This window comes from Salmo salar, unplaced genomic scaffold, assembly GCF_965601325.2.
Source record: "Salmo salar unplaced genomic scaffold, fSalSal1 ptg000743l, whole genome shotgun sequence".
NCBI classification, from domain to species: Eukaryota; Metazoa; Chordata; class Actinopteri; order Salmoniformes; family Salmonidae; genus Salmo; species Salmo salar.
In genome coordinates this window covers 32900-55220 of record NW_027675484.1, presented here as the reverse complement: position 1 = coordinate 55220, position 22321 = coordinate 32900, and the positions used below count along the sequence as shown (strand labels likewise).

Here is a 22321-nt window from a genome sequence, read left to right as displayed (position 1 = left end):
TGTTGGTTGTGGTTAACACAGTGACAACTAAACAGAGATCCAGCATGTTGGTTGTGGTTAACACAGTGACAACTAAACAGAGATCCAGCATGTTGGTTGTGGTTAACACAGTGACTAATTCTTGAATGTCAATTGTTCTCATTCATTCATTATCTCTTTGAGAAATATATTTTTAACAACTTTCTCTTTTACTTCACTACATTCATGAAGAAAATGATGTACTTTTTACTCCATACATTTTCCCTGACACCCAAAAGTACTCGTTACATGTTGAATGCTTAGCAGGACAGAAAACGGTCCAATTTGAACACTTATCAAGAGAACATCCCTACTGCCTCTGATCTGGAGGACTCACTAAACAGAGAACATCCCTGGTCATCCCTACTGCCTCTGATCTGGAGGACTCACTAAACAGAGAACATCCCTGGTCATCCCTACTGCCTCTGATCTGGAGGACTCACTAAACAGAGAACATCCCTGGTCATTACTGCCTCTGACCTGGAGGACTCACTAAACACAAATGCTTCATTTTTAAATGATGTCTGAGTGTTGGAGTGTGACCCTGGCTATCCGTAAATTAAAATAACAAGAAAATTGTGCCGTCTGGTTTGCTTAATAAAATGATTTTTAAATGATCACTACTTTACTTTTACTTTTGATGCTTAAGTATATTTTAGCAATTACATTTACTTTTGATACTTAATTATATTTTAAACCAAATACTTTTAGACTTCTACTGAAGAAGTATTTTACTGGGTGACTTTCACTTTTAATTGAGTCATTTTCTATTAAGGTATCTTTACTTTAACTCCAGTATGAGAATTGAGTACTTTTTCCACCACTGTTCTAACGTTCTAGAGACATATGAGCCACAGTTTCAACAGACATTTTGTAACTGCGTGGGCTACAAAGTTACTTTCAGTTTCATATAAGGAAATAAAGTAACGGTCACTGGGTGAATTCGTTTTGCATTGCCCGGCTCCCCGGGTGCGCAGAGTTTACGCATTTTAGACCATTCCATTGTGCCTTAAAATAAAACTCCACTCACCTGTAGCACCGGGCCATGCAAAACGAACTTCCCACTGTCGCAGGGCACTGAGACACAGAGTTCTAAACCCAGAGGCATTTACAACAGTAACCAGAGGTAACAGTCAGTTGCATGCGACAGCAGCAAATCATGACATTGTACCGAATCTTGCTTCAGTTTTTTTATTATAGTCCTTCTTATGTTATTTTTGCTAAACATATAATTTACTCGTAACCAAGTTTAGCTGTGTTTTTTTCCTCCAAAATATGAATTACTGTAGGACTTTAATAATTGTAAACAGGCCTACAAACCCAAAAGGTTTTAATGATGCCTTAAATCTATCTTCAAATATATATTTGATGATTAGTTGAATCCGGTGTGTAAGTGCTGGTAAGAACAAAAGGATTGAGAAACCCTGAGATAAACATAAAACTATATAATGTAAAAGCTCCTCCACCATCTTTACCAGACGTTTTACTGATAACATGTAGACCTACTGATTAGTTTCCACTTTGAAAACTGCTGTCAGCAAGTCAGCTCAAGAAACAGTTCTACTAACTAGTAATATCTTATTCCAGGTATTTATTCTCTTACTCTGTCCAGTAGAATCAATTATTGTTCAGAAATTCTTACTTTATTATTTAATTTAATAATTTTTATTTTATACTTTACTTTACCCTCAAAACACCAGTCTCAACGTCAACAGTGAAGAGGCAACTCCGGGATGCTGGCCTTCTAGGCAGAGTTGTAAAGAAAAAGCCATATCTCAGACTTGCCAAAAAAATTTAAATATTAAGATGGGCAAAAGAACACAGACACTGGACAGAGGAACTCTGCCTAGAAGGCGAGACGTTGAGACTGGTGGTTTGTGGTTACTATTCAATGAAGCTACCAGTTGAGGACTTGTGAGGCGTCTGTTTCTCAAACTAGACACTCTGATGTACTTGTCCTCATGCTCAGTTGTGCATCGGGGCCTCCCACTCCTCTGTCTATTCTGGTTAGAGCCAGTTTGCGCTGTTCTGTGAAGGGAGTAGTACACAGTGTTGTATGAGATCTTCAGTTTCTTAGCAATTACTCGCATGGAATAGCCTTACTTTCTAAGAACAAGAATAGATTGATGAGTTTCAGAAGAAAGTACTTTGTTTCTGGCCATTTTGAGCCTGTAAACAAACCCACAAATACTAATGTTCTAGATACTCAATTAGTCTAAAGAAGGCCAGTTTTATTGCTTCTTTAATCAGAACAACAGTTTTCAGCTGTGCTAACATAATTGCAAAAGGATTTTCTAATGATCAATTACCCTTTTAAAATTATAAACTTGGATTAGCGAACACAACGTGCCATTGGAACACAGGAGTGATGGTTGCTGATAATGGGCCTCTGTACGCCTATGTAGATATTCCATAAAAAATCAGTGTTTTCCAGCTACAATAGTCATTAACCTCTTGGGTATGTGGGACGTGACTGTCCCAACTGCGGGACACACTATTCAACAGCCAGTGAAATAGCAGGGCGCCAAACTCAAAACAACAAAAATCTCATAATTCAAATTTCTCAAACATACAACTATTATATCCCATTTTAAAGATAAACTTCTCGTTAATCCAACCACAGTGTCCGATATCAAAAAGGCTTTACGGCGAAAGCATAGCATTAGATTATGTTAGGACAGCACCTAGACAAGAAAAACCACACAGCCATTTTCCAAGCAAGGGGAGGCGTCACAAAAACCAGAAATACAGCTAAAATTAATCACTAACCTTTGATGATCTTCATCAGATGGCACTCATAGGACTTCATGTTACACAATACATGTATGTTTTCCTCGATGAAGTTCATATTTATATCCAAAAACCCCATATTACATTGGCGTGTAATGTTCAGAAATGTCCCAAAACTTCTGGTGAATGAGCACATCAATTTACAGAAATACTCATCATAAACGTCGATAAAATATTAAACTGTTATTCAAAGAATTATAGATACACTTCTCCTTAATGCAACCACTGTGTCAGATTTCAAAAAAACTTTACAAGAAAACACACTTTGCAATAATCTGAGTACGGCGTTCAGACACGAAACCAAACCCGCCATTTTGTGGAGTCAATAAAACTCAGAAATAATATTATAAATATTCCCTTACCTTTGATGATCTTCATCAGAATGCACTCCCAGGAATCCCAGGTCCACAATAAATGTTTGTTTTGTTCGATAAAGTTCTTCATTTATGTGCAAATACCTCCTTTTTGTTCGCGCGTTCAGTCCACTCCTCCAAATGCAGGAAGCGCGCAAAAAAGTCACGAAGAAAAGTAAAAAGAAGTTCTATTTACGTTCGTAGAAATATGTCAAATGATGTATAGCATCAATCTTTAGGATGTTTTTAACATAAATCTTCAGTAATATTCCAACCGGACAATTCCAATGTCTTCAGAAAAGAAAAGGAACACAGCTCACACTCACGTGAGAGCGCACCTCTGAGCTCATGTCATTTCGTCACTCATCTGACTCAATATTCACAGTAGAAGCATGAAACAACGTTCTAAAGACTGATGACATCTAGTGGACGCCTTAGGAAGTGCAAAATTAACCCTAAGTCACTGTGTAGGCAATAGGCAATCACTTGAAAAAACTACAACCCTCAGATTTCCCACTTCCTGGGTGGATTTTTCTCAGGTTTTTGCCTGCCATATGAGTTCTGTTATACTCACTGACATCATTCAAACAGTTTTAGAAACTTCAGAGTGTTTTCTATCCAAATCTACTAATACTATGCATTTCCTACCTTCTGAGCCTGAGTAGCAGGCAGTTTAATTTGGGCATGCCTTTCATCCGGACGTCAAAATACTGCTCCCTACCCTAGAGAAGTTAACAATGTGTACACTGTATTTCTGATCAATTTGATGTTATTTTAATGGACACATTTTTTTACTTTTCTTTCGAAAATATGGACATTACTAAGTGACTCCAAACTTTTGAACGGTAGTGTACATGTAGGTAGGGGTAAAAGTGACTAGGCAATCAGGATAGAGATTACATCTCCTCATCCAGGGAGTGCACACACACACACACGGAGGGAATGTTGTGTTTGTTTAATATTGTTTAAGGACTATGAAAATGGAAAAAAAGATTAGCCTACGGATTATGAAAACAACAAAAAGAAATGGGAAAATGGGAGAGGAGAAATGACTAGAGACAGTGTTGTTTAACTCACTGACCATGACCCATGAGTTCTTCTTACCTTTGTTCAGTAGAAAAGTCTCCCTCTCTAAAGGATATAGGTAGATACATAGACTGGTCACTCTTCATGGACACACAGCTGGGAACAGGGGAGGCTGGTGTCTCCTGCTTGATTGGACTTCAACACAACAGAGACAAACATTTCATCTCTCATCTGCTCTGAGCTCAGATGGGAAACATAAGAAGAGTTTTATTCCAAAACGCTATATATAACTTTTCAGAAATGTTCGTAAATTAGCTTTTATTGTTTAAAGATATTATGAAAGAGATTGGTGTGATTTTTCACTATCTAATCATGGCATTGGATTATTCAATGACAGACATGTATTAGTTTAAAATCTATCACTTGATGGTTTCATTTCAGAGTCAAATGTTTTTTTTTGCAAAATGCTATATATCTGCCTCACTCTCAGAGAAATCGGTAGTACTGCTAGGTTTTACACAGTAATAATATATATCTGCCTCTCTCTCAGAGAAATCAGTAGTATTGCTAGGTTTAACACAGTAATAATATATATCTGCCTCACTTTCAGAGAAATCAGTAGTACTGCTAGGTTTTATACAGTAATACTATATATCTGCCTCACACTCAGAGAAATAAGTAGTACTGCTAAGTTTTACAAAGTGAAATGTAACAAATAACTACATTTTTAATAAAGAACTGTACAAATGATACACTTGTGACATCAATATTAAAACATTTAAATATAATAATCCAATACAGAAATATGAGATCAGTTTGTAAAACATTTACATTTGACATTTTAGTCATTTAGCAGATGTTTTTATTCAGGGTCTGGTTTCCCAAATGCATTTTAAGGAAAAGTTAATAATTTGAATATTCGCAGGAGCATTGTTAAATCTCTGAGCTGTTTAAAAAAAAACATTGTTATTAACGTTGAAAGCATCGTCGGAAAAGGAGGACCAATATGCAGCAGAATTGTTTTGGCTCATCTTGAACATTTATTAGACTCAAAATTAACATACAAAATAACAAAACAAACTCACGATATAGACAGTCTTCTCAGGCTCACATACGCTAGACAAGAAACAATCTCCCACAAATGACAAACACACCCTAATATATGGAACTCTCAATCAAAGGCAAAGAGAAAACACCTGCCTTCAATTGAGAGTCCCAACCCCAATTAACCAAACATAGAAACACACTCACTAGACTCCACATAGAAATATATAAACATAGACCATAAACCAAAAACCCGGAAATACTAAATCAAACGCCCTTTTACCAAAACACCACCCCGAACCACATAAAACAAATACCCTCTGCCACGTCCTGACCAAACTACAATGACAATTAACCCTTATACTGGCCAGGACGTGACAGTACCCCCCCCCCCCCCTAAAGGTGCTAACCCCGGAAGCACCTCAAGAAAAACAAAAACCCCAAACAACAACAAAAATCCCCCTAAAGTAAAGGGAGGGAAGGGAGGGTGGCTGCCGTCACTGATGGCACTTGTGCTACACCCCCCCTCCCCAACCCACCTATGCAAGTGGTGGTTCAGGCTCCGGCCTATTGTCCTCCAGAGTGCCGACCCCGATCAGCCTCGGACCGTAGGCAGACTCCCCTTGCTCTGGATCCTGGGCAGACCTCCTCCTCTCCACCCTGTATACAGACTCATTAATTGAACAGTTAATCATTTTAAGTTCTGGATTGTCAGGCTTACTCAGTTCAGGGTTGCTGCTCGACTCCCTTGGTTCTTCGTAATCGGCAGACTCTGGGCCGATGGGGCAGTCTGGCAGCTCCGGGCAGTCTGGCCACTCTGGCAGCTCCGGGCAGTCTGGCCACTCTGGCATCTCTGGGCAGTCTGGCCACTCTGGCATCTCCGGGCAGTCTGGCCACTCTGGCAGCTCCGGGCAGTCTGGCCACTCTGGCATCTCTGGGCAGTCTGGCCACTCTGGCATCTCCGGGCAGTCTGGCCACTCTGGCATCGCCGGGCAGTCTGGCCACTCTGGCATCTCCGGGCAGTCTGGCCACTCTGGCATCTCCGGGCAGTCTGGCCACTGGCATCTCTGGGCAGTCTGGCCACTCTGGCATCTCCGGGCAGTCTGGCCACTCTGGCATCTCCGGCCACTCTGGCAGCTCCTGACTAGTGGGTGGCTCTGGTGGCTCTTGACTGGCGGGCGGTCTGGCGACTCTTGACTGACGGGCAGCTCTGGCGACTCCGGACTGACGGGCAGCTCTGGCGACTCTTGACTGACGGGCGGCTCTGGCGACTCTTGACTGACGGGCAGCTCTGGCGACTCCTGACTGACGGGCGGCTCTGGCGACTCTTGACTGACGGGCAGCTCTGGCGACTCTTGACTGACGGGCAGCTCTGGCGACTCTTGACTGACGGGCAGCCCTGGCGACGTCGGACTGGGATGACGCACTTGAAGCCTGGTGCGTGGTGCTGGTACTGGACTTACCAGACTGGGAACACGTACCTCCAGGCTAGTGCGGGGAGCGGGAACAGGACGAGTCGGACTGGGCTGACGCACTTCCGGGTCCGCACGAGAGACAGGAACTGGAAACACCGGGCTATGGAGGCGCACAGGCGGTCTTGATCTTACCTCCTGCACAACCTGTCCTGGCTGGATGGAACTAGTAGCCCTGTATGAGCGGGGTGCTTGTACAGGGCGGACTGGGCTGTGCAGGGGCCTGATGGTAGCCGTGCGTAGAGCGGGAGTTGGGTAGCCTGGTCCTCGGAGGCGTACCGGCGACCAGATGCGCTGCGCAGGCATCCTCCTACCAGGCTGGATGCTCACTCTAGCACGGCACCTGCGAGGGGCTGGAATAACGCGCACCGGACTGTGCGTGCGTATGGGTGAGATATTGCGCTCTTCAGCGAAACATGGCGCCCTCCACCTCATACGCTCCTCCATATAACCACGGGTAGCTAGCTTCCGGCTCTTCCTAGGCCTAGCCAAACTACCCGTGTGCCCCCCCCAAAAAAATTATTGGGGGTGCCTCTCGTGCTTCAACGCCAGTCGTGTTCCTCGGAAACGTTCCCGGTCCTTACCAGCCATTCTCCATGGGCCCTCTCCGGCCATAACTTGCTCCCATGTCCATCTCTCCCGTTTGTCCAATTCAAAATCCCTCTGCTCCTTCCTCTGCTGCTTGGTCCTGGTTTGGTGGGAGATTCTGTCAGGGATTTCGTCGTCGTCAGACGATATGGCGAAATCATCGTCGGAAAAGGAGGACCAATATGCAGCAGAATTGTTTTGGCTCATCTTGAACATTTATTAGACTCAAAATGAACATACAAAATAACAAAACAAACTCACGATATAGACAGTCTTCTCAGGCTCACATACGCTAGACAAGAAACAATCTCCCACAAATGACAAACACACCCTAATATATGGGACTCTCAATCAAAGGCAAAGAGAAAACACCTGCCTTCAATTGAGAGTCCCAACCCCAATTAATCAACCATAGAAACACACTCACTAGACTCCACATAGAAATATATAAACATAGACCATAAACCAAAAACCCGGAAATACTAAATCAAACGCCCTTTTACCAAAACACCACCCCGAACCACATAAAACAAATACCCTCTGCCACGTCCTGACCAAACTACAATGACAATTAACCCTTATACTGGCCAGGACATGACAGCAAGATGCAGTAGATGGTATAGAGTACAGTATATACATATGAGATGAGTAATGTAGGGTATGAAAACATATAAAGAGGCATTGTTGAAAGTGGCTAGTGCTAAATTACATCAAGATGGCAAGATGCAGTAGATGGTATAGCGTACAGTATATACATATGAGATGAGTAATGTAGGGTAAGTAAACATTATATAATATAAAGTGGCTAGTGATGAATTGAATACATCAATTTTTTATTATTAAAGTGGCTTGAGTTGAGTCAGTATGTTGGTAACAGCCACACACACAGACCTCACTTCCCTCTGGAGAGCCTTACGGTTATGGGCGGAGCAGCTGCCGGACCATTTCAGTTTGTCCGTGATGTGTACGCCTAGGAACTTAAAACTCTCCACCCTCTCCACTACTGTCCCATCAATGTAGATAGGGGGCTGCTCCCTCTGCTGTTTCCTGAAGTCCACGATCATCTCCTTGTTGACATTAAGTGCGAGGTTATTTTCCTGACACCACACTCCGAGGGCCCTCACCTCCTCCCTGTAGGCCGTCTTGTCGTTGTTGATAATCAAGCCTACCACTGTAGTGTCGTCTGCAAACTTGATGATTGAGTTGGAGGCGTGCATGGCCACGCAGTCGTGGGTGAACAGGGAGTACAGGAGAGGGCTGAGAACGCACCCTTGTGGTGCCCCAGTGTTGAGGGTCAGCGGGGTGGAGATGTTGTTACATACCTTCACCACCTGGGGGCGGCCCGTCAGGAAGTCCAGGACCCAGTTGCACAGGGCGGGGTCGAGACCCAGGGTCTCGAGCTTAATGACGAGTTTGTAGGGTACTATGGTGTTAAATGCTGAGCTGCAATCAATGAACAGCATTCTTACATAGGTATTCCTCTTGTCCAGATGGGTTAGGGCAGTGTGCAGTGTGATGGCGATTGCGTCGTCTGTGGACCTATTGGGTCGGTAAGCAAATTGGAGTGGGTCTAGGGTGACAGGTGATATGGTCCTTGACTAGTCTCTCAAAGCACTTCATGATGACAGAAGTGAGTGCTACAGGGCAGTAGTCATTTAGCTCAGTTACCTTAGCTTTCTTGGGAACAGGAATAATGGTGGCCCTCTTGAAGCATGTGGGGACAGCAGACTGGGATAGGGAGAGATTGAATATGTCCGTAAACACACCAGCCAGCTGGTCTGCGCATGCTCTGAGGACGTGGCCGGGAATGCCGTCTGGGCCTGCAGCCTTGCGAGGGTTAACACGTTTAAATGTTTTACTCACGTTGGCTACGATGAAGGAGAGCCCGCAGTTTTTGGTAGCGGGCCGTGTCAGTGGCGCTGTGTTGTCCTCAAGGTGAGTAAAAAAGCTGTTTAGTCTGTCTGGGAGCAAGGCATCGTGATCAGCGACGGGGCTGGTTTTTCTTTTGTAGTCCGTGATTGACTGTAGACCCTGCCACATACCTCTCGTGTCTGAGCCGTTGAATGAGGCTATAAGGAGTACCAGTACTGAGTCAATGTGCAGGGGTACCAGGTAGTTGAGGTAATAATGAGACTATAAGGAGTACCAGTACTGAGTCAATGTGCAGGGGTACCAGGTAGTTGACGTAATAATGAGACTATAAGGAGTACCAGTACTGAGTCAATGTGCAGGGGTACCAGGTAGTTGAGGTAATAATGAGACTATAAGGAGTACCAGTACTGAGTCAATGTGCAGGGGTACCAGGTAGTTGAGGTAATAATGAGACTATAAGGAGTACAGGTACTGAGTCAATGTGCAGGGGTACCAGGTAGTTGAGGTAATAATGAGACTATAATTGAGGTAATATGTACATGTAGGTAGTGGCAAAAGTGACTAGGCAATCAGGATAGAGATTTCATTTCCTTGTCCAGGGAGTGCAAACACACACACTTTCACACACACACACACACAGGGAGGGAACGTTGTGTTTGTTTAATATTGTTTTAGGACTATGAAAATGGACAGAAGGATTAGCCTACGGATTATGAAAACAACAAAAAGGAATGTGAAAATGGGAGAGGAGAAATGACTAGAGACAGTGGTGTTTAACTCACTGACCATGACCCATGAGTTCTTCTTACCTTTGTTCAGTAGAAAAGTCTCCCTCTCTAAAGTATATAAGAGGATCCATAGACTGGTCACTCTTCATGGACACACAGCTGGGAACAGGGGAGGCTGGTCTCTCCTGCTTGATTGGTCTTCAACACAACAGAGACAAACATTACATCTCTCATCTACTCTGATCTCAGATGGGAAACATAAGAAGAGTTTCATTCCAAAACGCAACATATCACTTTACAGAAATGTTGGTAAATGAGCTTTTATTGTTTAAAGAAATTATGAAAGAGATTGGTGTGTTTTTCACTATCTAATTATGACATGGTGTTGTTCAATGACAGACATGAATTTGTTTATAAACTATCACATGACGGTTTCATTTTAGAGAGTCAAATGTTTTCTTTGCTCAATGCTATATATCTGCCTCACTCTCAGAGAAATCAGTAGTACTGCTAGGTTTTACATAGTAATAATATATATCTGCCTCACTCTCAGAGAAATCAGTAGTACTGCTAGGTTTAATACAGTAATAATATATATCTGCCTCACTCTCAGAGAAATCAGTAGTACTGCTAGGTTTTACATAGTAATAATATATATCTGCCTCACTCTCAGAGAAATCAGTAGTACTGCTAGGTTTTACACAGTAATAATATATATCTGCCTCACTCTCAGAGAAATCAGTAGTACTGCTAGGTTTTATACAGTAATAATATATATCTGCCTCACTCTCAGAGAAATCAGTAGTACTGCTAGGTTTTACACAGTAATAATATATATCTGCCTCACTCTCAGAGAAATCAGTAGTACTGCTAGGTTTTATACAGTAATAATATATATCTGCCTCACTCTCAGAGAAATCAGTAGTACTGCTAGGTTTTATACAGTAATAATATATATCTGCCTCACTCTCAGAGAAATCAGTAGTACTGTGAGGTTTTATACAGTAATAATATATATCTGCCTCTCAGAGAAATCAGTAGTACTGCTAGGTTTAACACAGTAATAATATATATCTGCCTCTCTCTCAGAGAAATCAGTAGTACTGCTAGGTTTTATACAGTAATAATATATATCTGCCTCACTCTCAGAGAAATCAGTAGTACTGCTAGGTTTAACACAGTCAAATGTAACCGCCCGGCACGATTCGGTCTTATTTTAGAAACATTTTCAAATGTGTTTTTTACACTGGATAAAAGTAGAGACTCAGGGCTAGAAAATGGTATATCATACAAAACAGTTGATGAACAATGGGAAAGTAATTCTTCTTTGAACGTTGATGAACTTGTAACCTCACTTTTGAGAAAATGGCCTTTGAATGTTTTGGTACCTACTGGAGAGCTCTTCTTTGTCTACAGGGCTGTTACTTTGGCTGATAATGTCTCCCATCTAATAAATAGTTTTTCATATATATAATTAACTAAATATATTATGTTTTTGGTTTCGTCAGTTTCATTGTTTATTATGCAATAAATTGTTATTTTATGGTTGTAAGTTGTAAAATTAACTAGAAAATATTCAATTTTGCAATTCTGAGAAATTACTACTTTAGTAAGGAATTACACATTATTCAATATTACTGCAGTTTCTAAATCATTTCATTAGATGGCAGCATAACACCACGAATGACTTATCAGAAGATTAGTTTAGTTCTCCCTGGATACACCACCACTCCCCACGCTTCTTTCTGTCCCTTTCCACACTGCTAACACAAGAGGAAGGACTGAAAAAGCATTTAACAGATTACTGTTTAGTAATATAATGATGATTCATGTTTATTATTACCTGTTTTTATGCTCATGTTTGAAATTATACTTCATTAATATAACGATTATCAATAAGCCTGAACATTAATTCCGTCACCTCTAGTTGAGAAGAATGTATTTTCCCAGTACATTCATTGTCAAATTCATCAACCAGCATCAACCCGCGATGCCTTCTCGCGCATGAAGTCAGCTCAAGGAGATATATAGCTAACTAAAGTAATGAGTGACCATTTTAGAAAATCATGGGACATATAGTCTGTGGTTGCATGCTATTTTATGTCAATCATATTGCTGCTTGTAGCCTATAACTGATGCTTCGTGGTCTTATGCTGCCATCTATTGGAAATATTTACCAATTAAAAGTCAGTCATTCATAGACAGACATTAGTGAGACACCTGAGAAGAAAAAAAAACATTGTTAATTCCTTAGATTAGTCTCAAACCTGCCCTGTCTATCCCACGCCAATTGCTGGACATTCACAAAGAGGTTACTAGGTCTCCCAGTTCAAACCACATTTGAAAAATAAAAACACATGTGGCTTGTTGTGTGCCTTGCAATAATAGATATTAGAAAAAAACGAATAACAAAATAAAAACAGCAAAAGGCTTAGACAGGTTTGATTAACAAAATAATCAACATGCTGTTTGGTACTATACTTGTATTTACTAACATAATATTATTACTAAAATAGTTTCTAAAAGTGTTCTAGGCTACCCTACCCTAGAATTAGGGTTAGGGGTTAAGGCTAAAATAGGTAATACACAGGATTAGGGGTTAAGGCTAAAATAGGTAATACGTAGGGTTAGAATTTCTGTACAGCACTTTGTGACATCTGCTGATGTAAAAAGGGCTTCATAAATACATTAGATTGATTGTTAGGTTTAAGGGTTTTAAGGCTAAAAACGTTATGGGTTTATAGCTCTCTAGCTCCTCCCTGTGGTCTTCTGTGGGTACTACATAACTCATTCACCACACTTGCAAGGCTCAACTGCGTCAGATCTACAAATCAATGAGCTAGACCTATCCATTTGGGTTGTAACTCAGTGAACCTGTGCAGCATTTGCTCAATTCAATGCCTACAAACGAAGATTTCGATGCATATCAAATTACCCAGTAGCCATTCAGAAACAATAACTCCTCAAAAAAAGTGTTATATCTTAATTACATTTTTTATTATGTCTGTATAAATCGGCCACATCTTGAAAAAGAGGGCAGGGACATGTGTTCTGTTTAGGTTGTATACATTTTTCTGAAAACAAAATTGGTTAACTATGACCAGAAAATGCTTAACGTTTGATCGGTTTGCGCCAGCCATCACTAGTACTGTGGGTCACCACAACGTGTACCCAGGTGAAGTGTGCACCAAGTAGCTGTGATAATATTAGTAATAATACTAATAATAATACTTGAGGTCAGCCTACAATGTTAACGCAGGCAGGTCTCATTGATAACAATAGCGAAGCTGGCATTGTGACGCAGAACAATGGGCAATGGTATAGAACGTTCAGAATGTCAGGTGGTGCCACAGTGCTCAATTAAACTAATAGGAGCTGGAAGGGTGAAAAATGACCTAAAATAAGGCCGGTTTTTTCGCTATAACTTCATAACTAGGGACATAAGGTAATATTATGAAACTGAGCTCCATGGCGGATGCAATGAACTAGTTTTATCAGAAAAAAAAACATTGTTAAAAATGGAATGTGTCCAGACTACTTGAGGCGTCACAATTTTTTTTTTTAAACTTCGGTCATTGGACACAGAGGGGTTAAACACTAAAGTTACCGTCCATCTAGTGAAGAGAGGAGAACCGGACAGAGGTAGCCAGCATCCGTCAACGAGAGAGACGGAAGCCTTCCATGGGATTTAACTGGTGGATGAAACAACCAGGGAGCTCCATCGGTCCACAAGTAATGCGGGCAGCTAGTGATGATGTAGTGGTAGCTAGGAAAAATGAGGATGCTGCTGGTAGAGTAGCTAGCTTACCTAGCTGTACTGACTAGCTTGGCTAGCTAGCAGGTCGTTCGTCTGTCCCTCGTCTCGAGGATGAGGACGAATCCAGTGAACCACAAAATGAAACAAGGATAGAGAGTGAAAAGGATCTGGCTACACTCATACTGTCCCTGACCGTAAAGCAAAAAGCTAATTGAACAATAAACTTTGGCGTCTCAACAATGTAGCGAACTCCGTCGTTATTCCCCAAGATCACCTCAGCCCACTCTGCACGTAACCTGACAATATCCTTGGTGCCACACCGTACGTGGACGCGGGCAGTTCCAGAACGCAGACATGAGCAGTGCAACACAATCAACTAAACCCAGTCTTTACAGTGGGTTACATTAGTAATATTGTGTCCCATCTACTGGCAGATATTTAGGACCTCAGCAGGTATCTGGATAATAGCCTCATGAGCTGTCCTAACCAGTTAAGAGGTACCAGCAGGTATCTGGATAATAACCTCATGAGCTGTCCTAACCAGTTAAGAGGTACCAGCAGGTATCTGGATAATAACCTCATGAGCTGTCCTAACCAGTTAAGAGGTACCAGCAGGTATCTGGATAATAACCTCATGAGCTGTCCTAACCAGTTAAGAGGTACCAGCAGGTATCTGGATAATAACCTCATGAGCTGTCCTAACCAGTTAAGAGGTACCAGCAGGTATCTGGATAATAACCTCATGAGCTGTCCTAACCAGTTAAGAGGTACCAGCAGGTATCTGGATAATAGCCTCATGAGCTGTCCTAACCAGTTAAGAGGTACCAGCAGGTATCTGGATAATAGCCTCATGAGCTGTCCTAACCAGTTAAGAGGTACCAGCAGGTATCTGGATAATAACCTCATGAGCTGTCCTAACCAGTTAAGAGGAACCAGCAGGTATCTGGATAATAACCTCATGAGCTGTCCTAACCAGTTAAGAGGTACCAGCAGGTATCTGGATAATAACCTCATGAGCTGTCCTAACCAGTTAAGAGGAACCAGCAGGTATCTGGATAATAACCTCATGAGCTGTCCTAACCAGTTAAGAGGTACCAGCAGGTATCTGGATAATAGCCTCATGAGCTGTCCTAACCAGTTAAGAGGTACCAGCAGGTATCTGAATAATAGAAACATGCAGCCAGTCAGTGGTTCCTGTGCCACATGTAATTGCTTTGGAGCAGTGGCAACCTGTTATTCAAGGCAGATTTTTAAATTTTTTTAAATTTATTTCACCTTTGTTTAACCAGGTAGGCTAGTTGAGAACAAGTTCTCATTTACAACTGAGACCTGGCCAAGAAAAAGGCAAAGCAGTGTGACACAGACAACAACACAGATTTACACATGGAATAAACAAACATACAGTCAATAATACAGCATAAAAAGTATATATACAGTGTGTGCAAATGAGGTAAGATAAAGGAGGTAAGGCAATAAATAGACCATGGTGACGAAGTAATTATAATATACCAAATAAACACTGGAGTAATTGATGTGCAGAAGATGAATGTGCAAGTAGAGATTTACAGTGAGGGAAAAAAGTATTTGATCTCCTGCTGATTTTGTACGTTTGCCCAATGGCAAAGAAATTATCAGTCTATAATTTTAATGGAAGGTTTATTTGAACAGTGAGAGACAGAATAACAACAAAAAAATCCAGAAAAACGCATGTCAAAAATGTTGTATATTGATTTGCATTTTAATGAGGGAAATAAGTATTTGACCCCTCTGCAAAGCATGACTTAGTACTTGGTGGCAAAACCCTTGTTGGCAATCACAGAGGTCAGACGTTTCTTGTAGTTGGCCACCAGGTTTGCACACATCTCAGGAGGGATTTTGTCCCACTCCTCTTTGCAGATCTTCTCCAAGTCATTAAGGTTTGACGTTTGGCAACTCGAACTTTCAGCTCCATCCACAGATTTTATATGGGATTAAGGTCTGGAGACTGGCTAGGCCACTCCAGGACCTTAATGTGCTTCTTCTTGTGCCACTCCTTTGTTGCCTTGGCCATGTGTTTTGGGTCATTGTCATGCTGGAATACCCATCCACAACCCATTTTCAATGCCCTGGCTGAGGGAAGGAGGTTCTTACCCAAGATTTGACGGTACACGGCCCCGTCCATCGTCCCTTTGATGCGGTGAAGTTGTCCTGTCCCCTTAGCAGAAAAACACCCCCAAAGCATAATGTTTCCACCTTCATGTTTGACGGTGGGGATGGTGTTCTTGGGGTCATAAGCAGCATTCCTCCTCCTCCAAACACGGCGAGTTGAGTTGATGCCAAAGAGCTCCATTTTGGTCTCATCTGACCACAACACTTTCACCCAGTTGTCCTCTGAATCATTCAGATGTTCATTGGCAAACTTCAGACGGGCATGTATAGGTGCTTTCTTGAGCAGGGGGACCTTGCGGGCCCTGCAGGATTTCAGTCCTTCACGGTGTAGTGTGTTACCAATTGATTTCTTGGTGACTATGGTCCCAGCTGCCTTGAGATCATTGACAAGATCCTCCCATGTAGTTCTGGGCTGATTCCTCACCGTTCTCATGATCATTGCAACTCCACGAGGTGAGATCTTGCATGGAGCCCCAGGCCGAGGGATATTGACAGTTCTTTTGTGTTTCTTCCATTTACGAATAATCGCACCAACTGTTGTCACCTTCTCACCAAGCTGCTTGGCGATGGTCTTGTAGCCCATTCCAGTCTTGTGTAGGTCTACAATCTTGTCCCTGACATCCTTGGAGAGCTCTTTGGTCTTGGCCATGGTGGAGAGTTTGGAATCTGATTGATTGATTGCTTCTGTGGACAGGTGTCTTTTATACAGGTAACAAACTGAGATTAGGAGCACTCCCTTTAAGAGTGTGCTCCTAATCTCAGCTCGTTACCTGTATAAAAGACACCTGGGAGCCAGAAATCTTTCTGATTGAGACGGGGTCAAATACTTATTTCTCTCATTAATATGCAAATCAATTTATAACATTTTTGACATGCGTTTTTCTGGATTTTTTTTGTTGTTATATAAAAGATGACTGCTATGGTGTGTGGGCATCCACACCCCCTCCCAAAATGGCTGCTGTGCCATTTCTTCCCCATGCATTACTTGACTGTTCAAATAAACCTACCATTAAAATGATAGACTGATCATCTCTTTGTCAGTGGGCAAATGTACAAAATCAGCAGGGGATCAAATACTGTTTTCCCTCACTGTATGGAGTGTGCCACTCTCCTTATTTTTATAGCTTATAGTTTATTAGCCATTAGTCAGAACTTCCACATAAAAAAATAAAAATCTTTGGGTGTGCGCCAGCTCATGTGTTTTATTGGAAATACTATTGGAACCATTTCCCTGTTTGACCGCTAGGTGTTATGGGTATTATGACACCTCCACTGTGGGGCTCTATAAAACTATTGGATCCATTTCCCTGTTTGACCGCTAGGTGTTATGGGTATTAGGACACCTCCACTGTGGGGCTCTATCAAACTATTGGAACCATTTCCCTGTTTGACCGCTAGGTGTTATGGGTATTAGGACACCTCCACTGTGGGGCTCTATCAAACTATTGGAACCATTTCCCTGTTTGACCACAAGGTGTTATGGGTATTATGACACCTCCACTGTGGGGCTCTATAAAACTATTGGAACCATTTCCCTGTTTGACTGCTAGGTATTATGGGTATTATAACACCTCCACTGTGGGGCTCTATAAAACTATTGGAACCATTTCCCTGTTTGACCGCTAGGTGTTATGGGTATTATAACACCTCCACTGTGGGGCTCTATAAAACTATTGGAACCATTTCCCTGTTTGACCACTAGGTGTTATGGGTATTATGACACCTCCACTGTGGGGCTCTATAAAACTATTGGAACCATTTCCCTGTTTGACCGCTAGGTGTTATGGGTATTATAACACCTCCACTGTGGGGCTCTATAAAACTATTGGAACCATTTCCCTGTTTGACCGCTAGGTGTTATGGGTATTATAACACCTCCACTGTGGGGCTCTATAAAACTATTGGAACCATTTCCCTGTTTGACCACAAGGTGTTATGGGTACTATGACACCTCCACTGTGGGGCTCTATAAAACTATTGGAACCATTTCCCTGTTTGACCGCTAGGTGTTATGGGTATTATGACACCTCCACTGCGGGGCTCTATAAAACTATTGGATCCATTTCCCTGTTTGACCACTAGGTGTTATGGGTATTATGACACCTCCACTGTGGGGCTCTATAAAACTATTGGAACCATTTCCCTGTTTGACCGCTAGGTGTTATGGGTATTATGACACCTCCACTGTGAGGCTCTATAACACAAATGAAATGTGAGAATCTGGTGAATGCAGAATCTAGAGAATGCAACAATATTTGTTTCATCTTGCTGTGATGTTCTCAGTAAAATGTCATAAGCTAAAATCTATGAATTTAAAATCTTAGAACAGTAATATTTTACACACTCATAAGCCTCCATTTCTGATGAAAAAACACAAATGTGAAAAAATGGTGGATATAGCATTTTGTGTATAAACTCTTCATAAATTCTTTAAAAAATTGTCATCTCACCTCTTAGATTTGGTGCCATGTTCCCCAGAGACACTCCTTTTCGAGGCAGGGCCCCCCTCCTCTCTCTCCCCAGAGAGACTCATTTTAGAGACAGGACCCCTGTAAACAGAGATCCAGCATGTTGGTTGTGGTTAACACAGTGACAACTAAACAGAGATCCAGCATGTTGGTTGTGGTTAACTCAGTGACAACTAAACAGAGATCCAGCATGTTGGTTGTGGTTAACACAGTGACAACTAAACAGAGATCCAGCATGTTGGTTGTGGTTAACACAGTGACAACTAAACAGAGATCCAGCATGTTGGTTGTGGTTAACACAGTGACAACTAAACAGAGATCCAGCATGTTGGTTGTGGTTAACTCAGTGACAACTAAACAGAGATCCAGCATGTTGGTTGTGGTTAACACAGTGACAACTAAACAGAGATCCAGCATGTTGGTTGTGGTCAACACAGTAACAACTAAACAGAGATCCAGCATGTTGGTTGTGGTTAACAGTGACAACTAAACAGAGATCCAGCATGTTGGTTGTGGTTAACACAGTAACAACTAAACAGAGATCCAGCATGTTGGTTGTGGTTAACACAGTAACAACTAAACAGAGATCCAGCATGTTGGTTGTGGTCAACACAGTGACAACTAAACAGAGATCCAGCATGTTGGTTGTGGTTAACACAGTGACAACTAAACAGAGATCCAGCATGTTGGTTGTGGTTAACACAGTGACAACTAAACAGAGATCCAGCATGTTGGTTGTGATTAACACAGTGACAACTAAACAGAGATCCAGCATGTTGGTTGTGGTTAACAGTGACAACTAAACAGAGATCCAGCATGTTGGTTGTGGTTAACACAGTAACAACTAAACAGAGATCCAGCATGTTGGTTGTGGTTAACACAGTGACAACTAAACAGAGATCCAGCATGTTGGTTGTGGTTAACACAGTGACAACTAAACAGAGATCCAGCATGTTGGTTGTGGTTAACACAGTAACAACTAAACAGAGATCCAGCATGTTGTTTGTGGTTAACACAGTGACCCCTAAACAGAGATCCAGCATGTTGGTTGTGGTTAACACAGTGACAACTAAACAGAGATCCAGCATGTTGGTTGTGGTTAACACAGTGACAACTAAACAGAGATCCAGCATGTTGGTTGTGGTTAACACAGTGACAACTAATTATTGACTGTCAATTGTTCTCATTTATTAATTATCTCTTAGAGAAATAAAACATTTACTAACAGACATAGAAACAGTCAGGTGATTTAAAGCATCACATGAACATGTAGTTGTGACATTTCATCTCCATGGTAACTGTCAAAAATAATAATAAGTCACTGTTTGTTAAGGTAGTTATAGACAGAACAACAACAACAACAACAACAATAATAATAATAATAATAATAATAATAATAAGTCACTGTTTGTTAAGGTAGTTATAGACAGTACAACAACAATAACAACAATAATAATAATAATAACAATAATAATAATATTAATAATAATAAGTGACTGTTTGTTATGGTATTTCTACACAGTACAGCAACAATAATAATAACAATAATAATAATAATAATAATAATAAGTCACTGTTTGTTAAGGTAGTTATAGACAGTACAGCAACAATAATAATAATAATAATAATAAGTAGGACAGAGAATGTACTGTATATAACCTACATATCATAGATGACCAGTCTAAACCTGTTCAGATCAACATAATGTTATAGTCCTACCAGTAGCAGGACAGAGAATGTACTGTATATAACCTACATATCATAGATGACCAGTCTAAACCTGTTCAGATCAACATAATGTTATAGTCCAGTAGCAGGACAGAGAATGTACTGTATATAACCTACATATCATAGATGACCAGTCTAAACCTGTTCAGATCAACATAATGTTATAGTCCTACCAGTAGCAGGACAGAGAATGTACTGTATATAACCTACATATCATAGATGACCAGTCTAAACCTGTTCAGATCAGTTCACATAAACTATCAGTAGCAGGACTGACCACCTACAAATCAGTTTTCAGTCTAAATACCAGAGCATGTTGCCTAGACCTGATATGTTCACAACATTTCCTACAGAGACCTTCAGGTCAGTCAGCATGATAAAGGATCATATCTCAAGCTTTGTCTGACCACAACCTAACTTTATAATAGTTATATTTAGCCTACAGTAGACTTACCAGTCTGCCCGTCTTTCCTTCAAATCAACACATTTATCCCACTTCTAATGTTGTTGACAAATGTTTGCGATAGTTTCAACAGCCGTTTTGAAACTGCGTAGGCTTCAAACACGCTTTTAATTTCCTATGAGGAAATCACATAACTTCAGTCACGGGATGTGGACGACTGGTTTTCTTGCAGAGGAAGTAGCCTCTATTACAATCTCCAAAAGCCTTTTTAAATCTCAAATACAATACAAGTTTAAAATTAACTGCATTGCAGCAACGTTGTCCTGCAACAGGATGATCAAATTAAGATCCTACATTTGTACAGAGATTGTCTTTATCTGAATAAGGCAGTTTAAGTTATTAGCAATGATGGTACAACTGTCAGCTGCTGTAAACCTCTGTGATTGGATGTTATGACCCCCATCTAAACAGTTTCTTTCCTTATGCTGTGGCCCTCAATAACTGGCCCATAGAGACTAAAGGACTATGCTGCACACCGCAAAAAGCCATCTCTAAACTGGGGGAAGGAATTGGGAAGGCTGAAAGATAACAGTGAATATGACACATGGATGACGGTAGAAAGATAACAGTGAATATGAGACATGGAGGAAGGTAGAAAGATAACAGTGAATATGAGACATGGGGGAAGGTGGAAAGATAACAGTGAATATGAGACATGGGGGAAGGTAGAAAGATAACAGTGAATATGAGACATGGGGGAAGGTAGAAAGATAACAGTGAATATGAGACATGGGGAAGGTAGAAAGATAACAGTGAATATGAGACATGGAGGAAGGTAGAAAGATAACAGTGAATATGAGACATGGGGGAAGGTAGAAAGATAACAGTGAGACATGGAGGAAGGTAGAAAGATAACAGTGAATATGAGACATGGGGGAAGGTAGAAAGATAACAGTGAGACATGGAGGAAGGTAGAAAGATAACAGTGAATATGAGACATGGAGGAAGGTAGAAAGATAACAGTGAGACATGGAGGAAGGTAGAAAGATAACAGTGAATATGAGACATGGGGGAAGGTAGAAAGATAACAGTGAGACATGGGGGAAGGTAGAAAGATAACAGTGAATATGAGACATGGAGGAAGGTAGAAAGATAACAGTGAATATGAGACATGGGGGAAGGTAGAAAGATAACAGTGAATATGAGACATGGGGGAAGGTAGAAAGATAACAGTGAATTTGAGACATGGAGGAAGGTAGAAAGATAACAGTGAATATGAGACATGGGGGATGGTAGAAAGATAACAGTGAATTTGAGACATGGAGGAAGGTAGAAAGATAACAGTGAATATGAGACATGGAGGAAGGTAGAAAGATAACAGTGAATATGAGACATGGAGGAAGGTAGAAAGATAACAGTGAATTTGAGACATGGAGGAAGGTAGAAAGATAACAGTGAATATGAGACATGGAGGAAGGTAGAAAGATAACAGTGAATATGAGACATGGGGGAAGGTAGAAAGATAACAGTGAATATGAGACATGGAGGAAGGTAGAAAGATAACAGTGAGACATGGAGGAAGGTAGAAAGATAACAGTGAATATGAGACATGGGGGAAGGTAGAAAGATAACAGTGAATATGAGACATGGAGGAAGGTAGAAAGATAACAGTGAATTTGAGACATGGAGGAAGGTAGAAAGATAACAGTGAATATGAGACATGGAGGAAGGTAGAAAGATAACAGTGAATATGAGACATGGGGGAAGGTAGAAAGATAACAGTGAATATGAGACATGGGGGAAGGTAGAAAGATAACAGTGAATATGAGACATGGAGGAAGGTGGAAAGATAACAGTGAATATGAGACATGGGGGAAGGTAGAAAGATAACAGTGAATATGGGACATGGGGAAGGTAGAAAGATAA

General features: G+C 41.2%; 1 protein-coding gene across 1 annotated transcript; it reads right to left on the bottom strand.

Annotated features, from left to right (window-relative positions):
• On the bottom strand, positions 1-20799 carry LOC145877252 (uncharacterized). Its single transcript, XM_082972553.1, has 4 exons — positions 20447-20799; positions 18247-18345; positions 9973-10089; positions 1-9360 (listed from the first exon to the last, which is right to left on the bottom strand). The coding sequence occupies exon 4, from the start codon at positions 7148-7150 to the stop codon at positions 5771-5773; it is 1380 nt and encodes a 459-aa protein (XP_082828679.1). The 5' UTR covers positions 7151-9360; positions 9973-10089; positions 18247-18345; positions 20447-20799; the 3' UTR covers positions 1-5770.
• Between the last annotated feature and the right edge of the window lie 1522 nt (positions 20800-22321).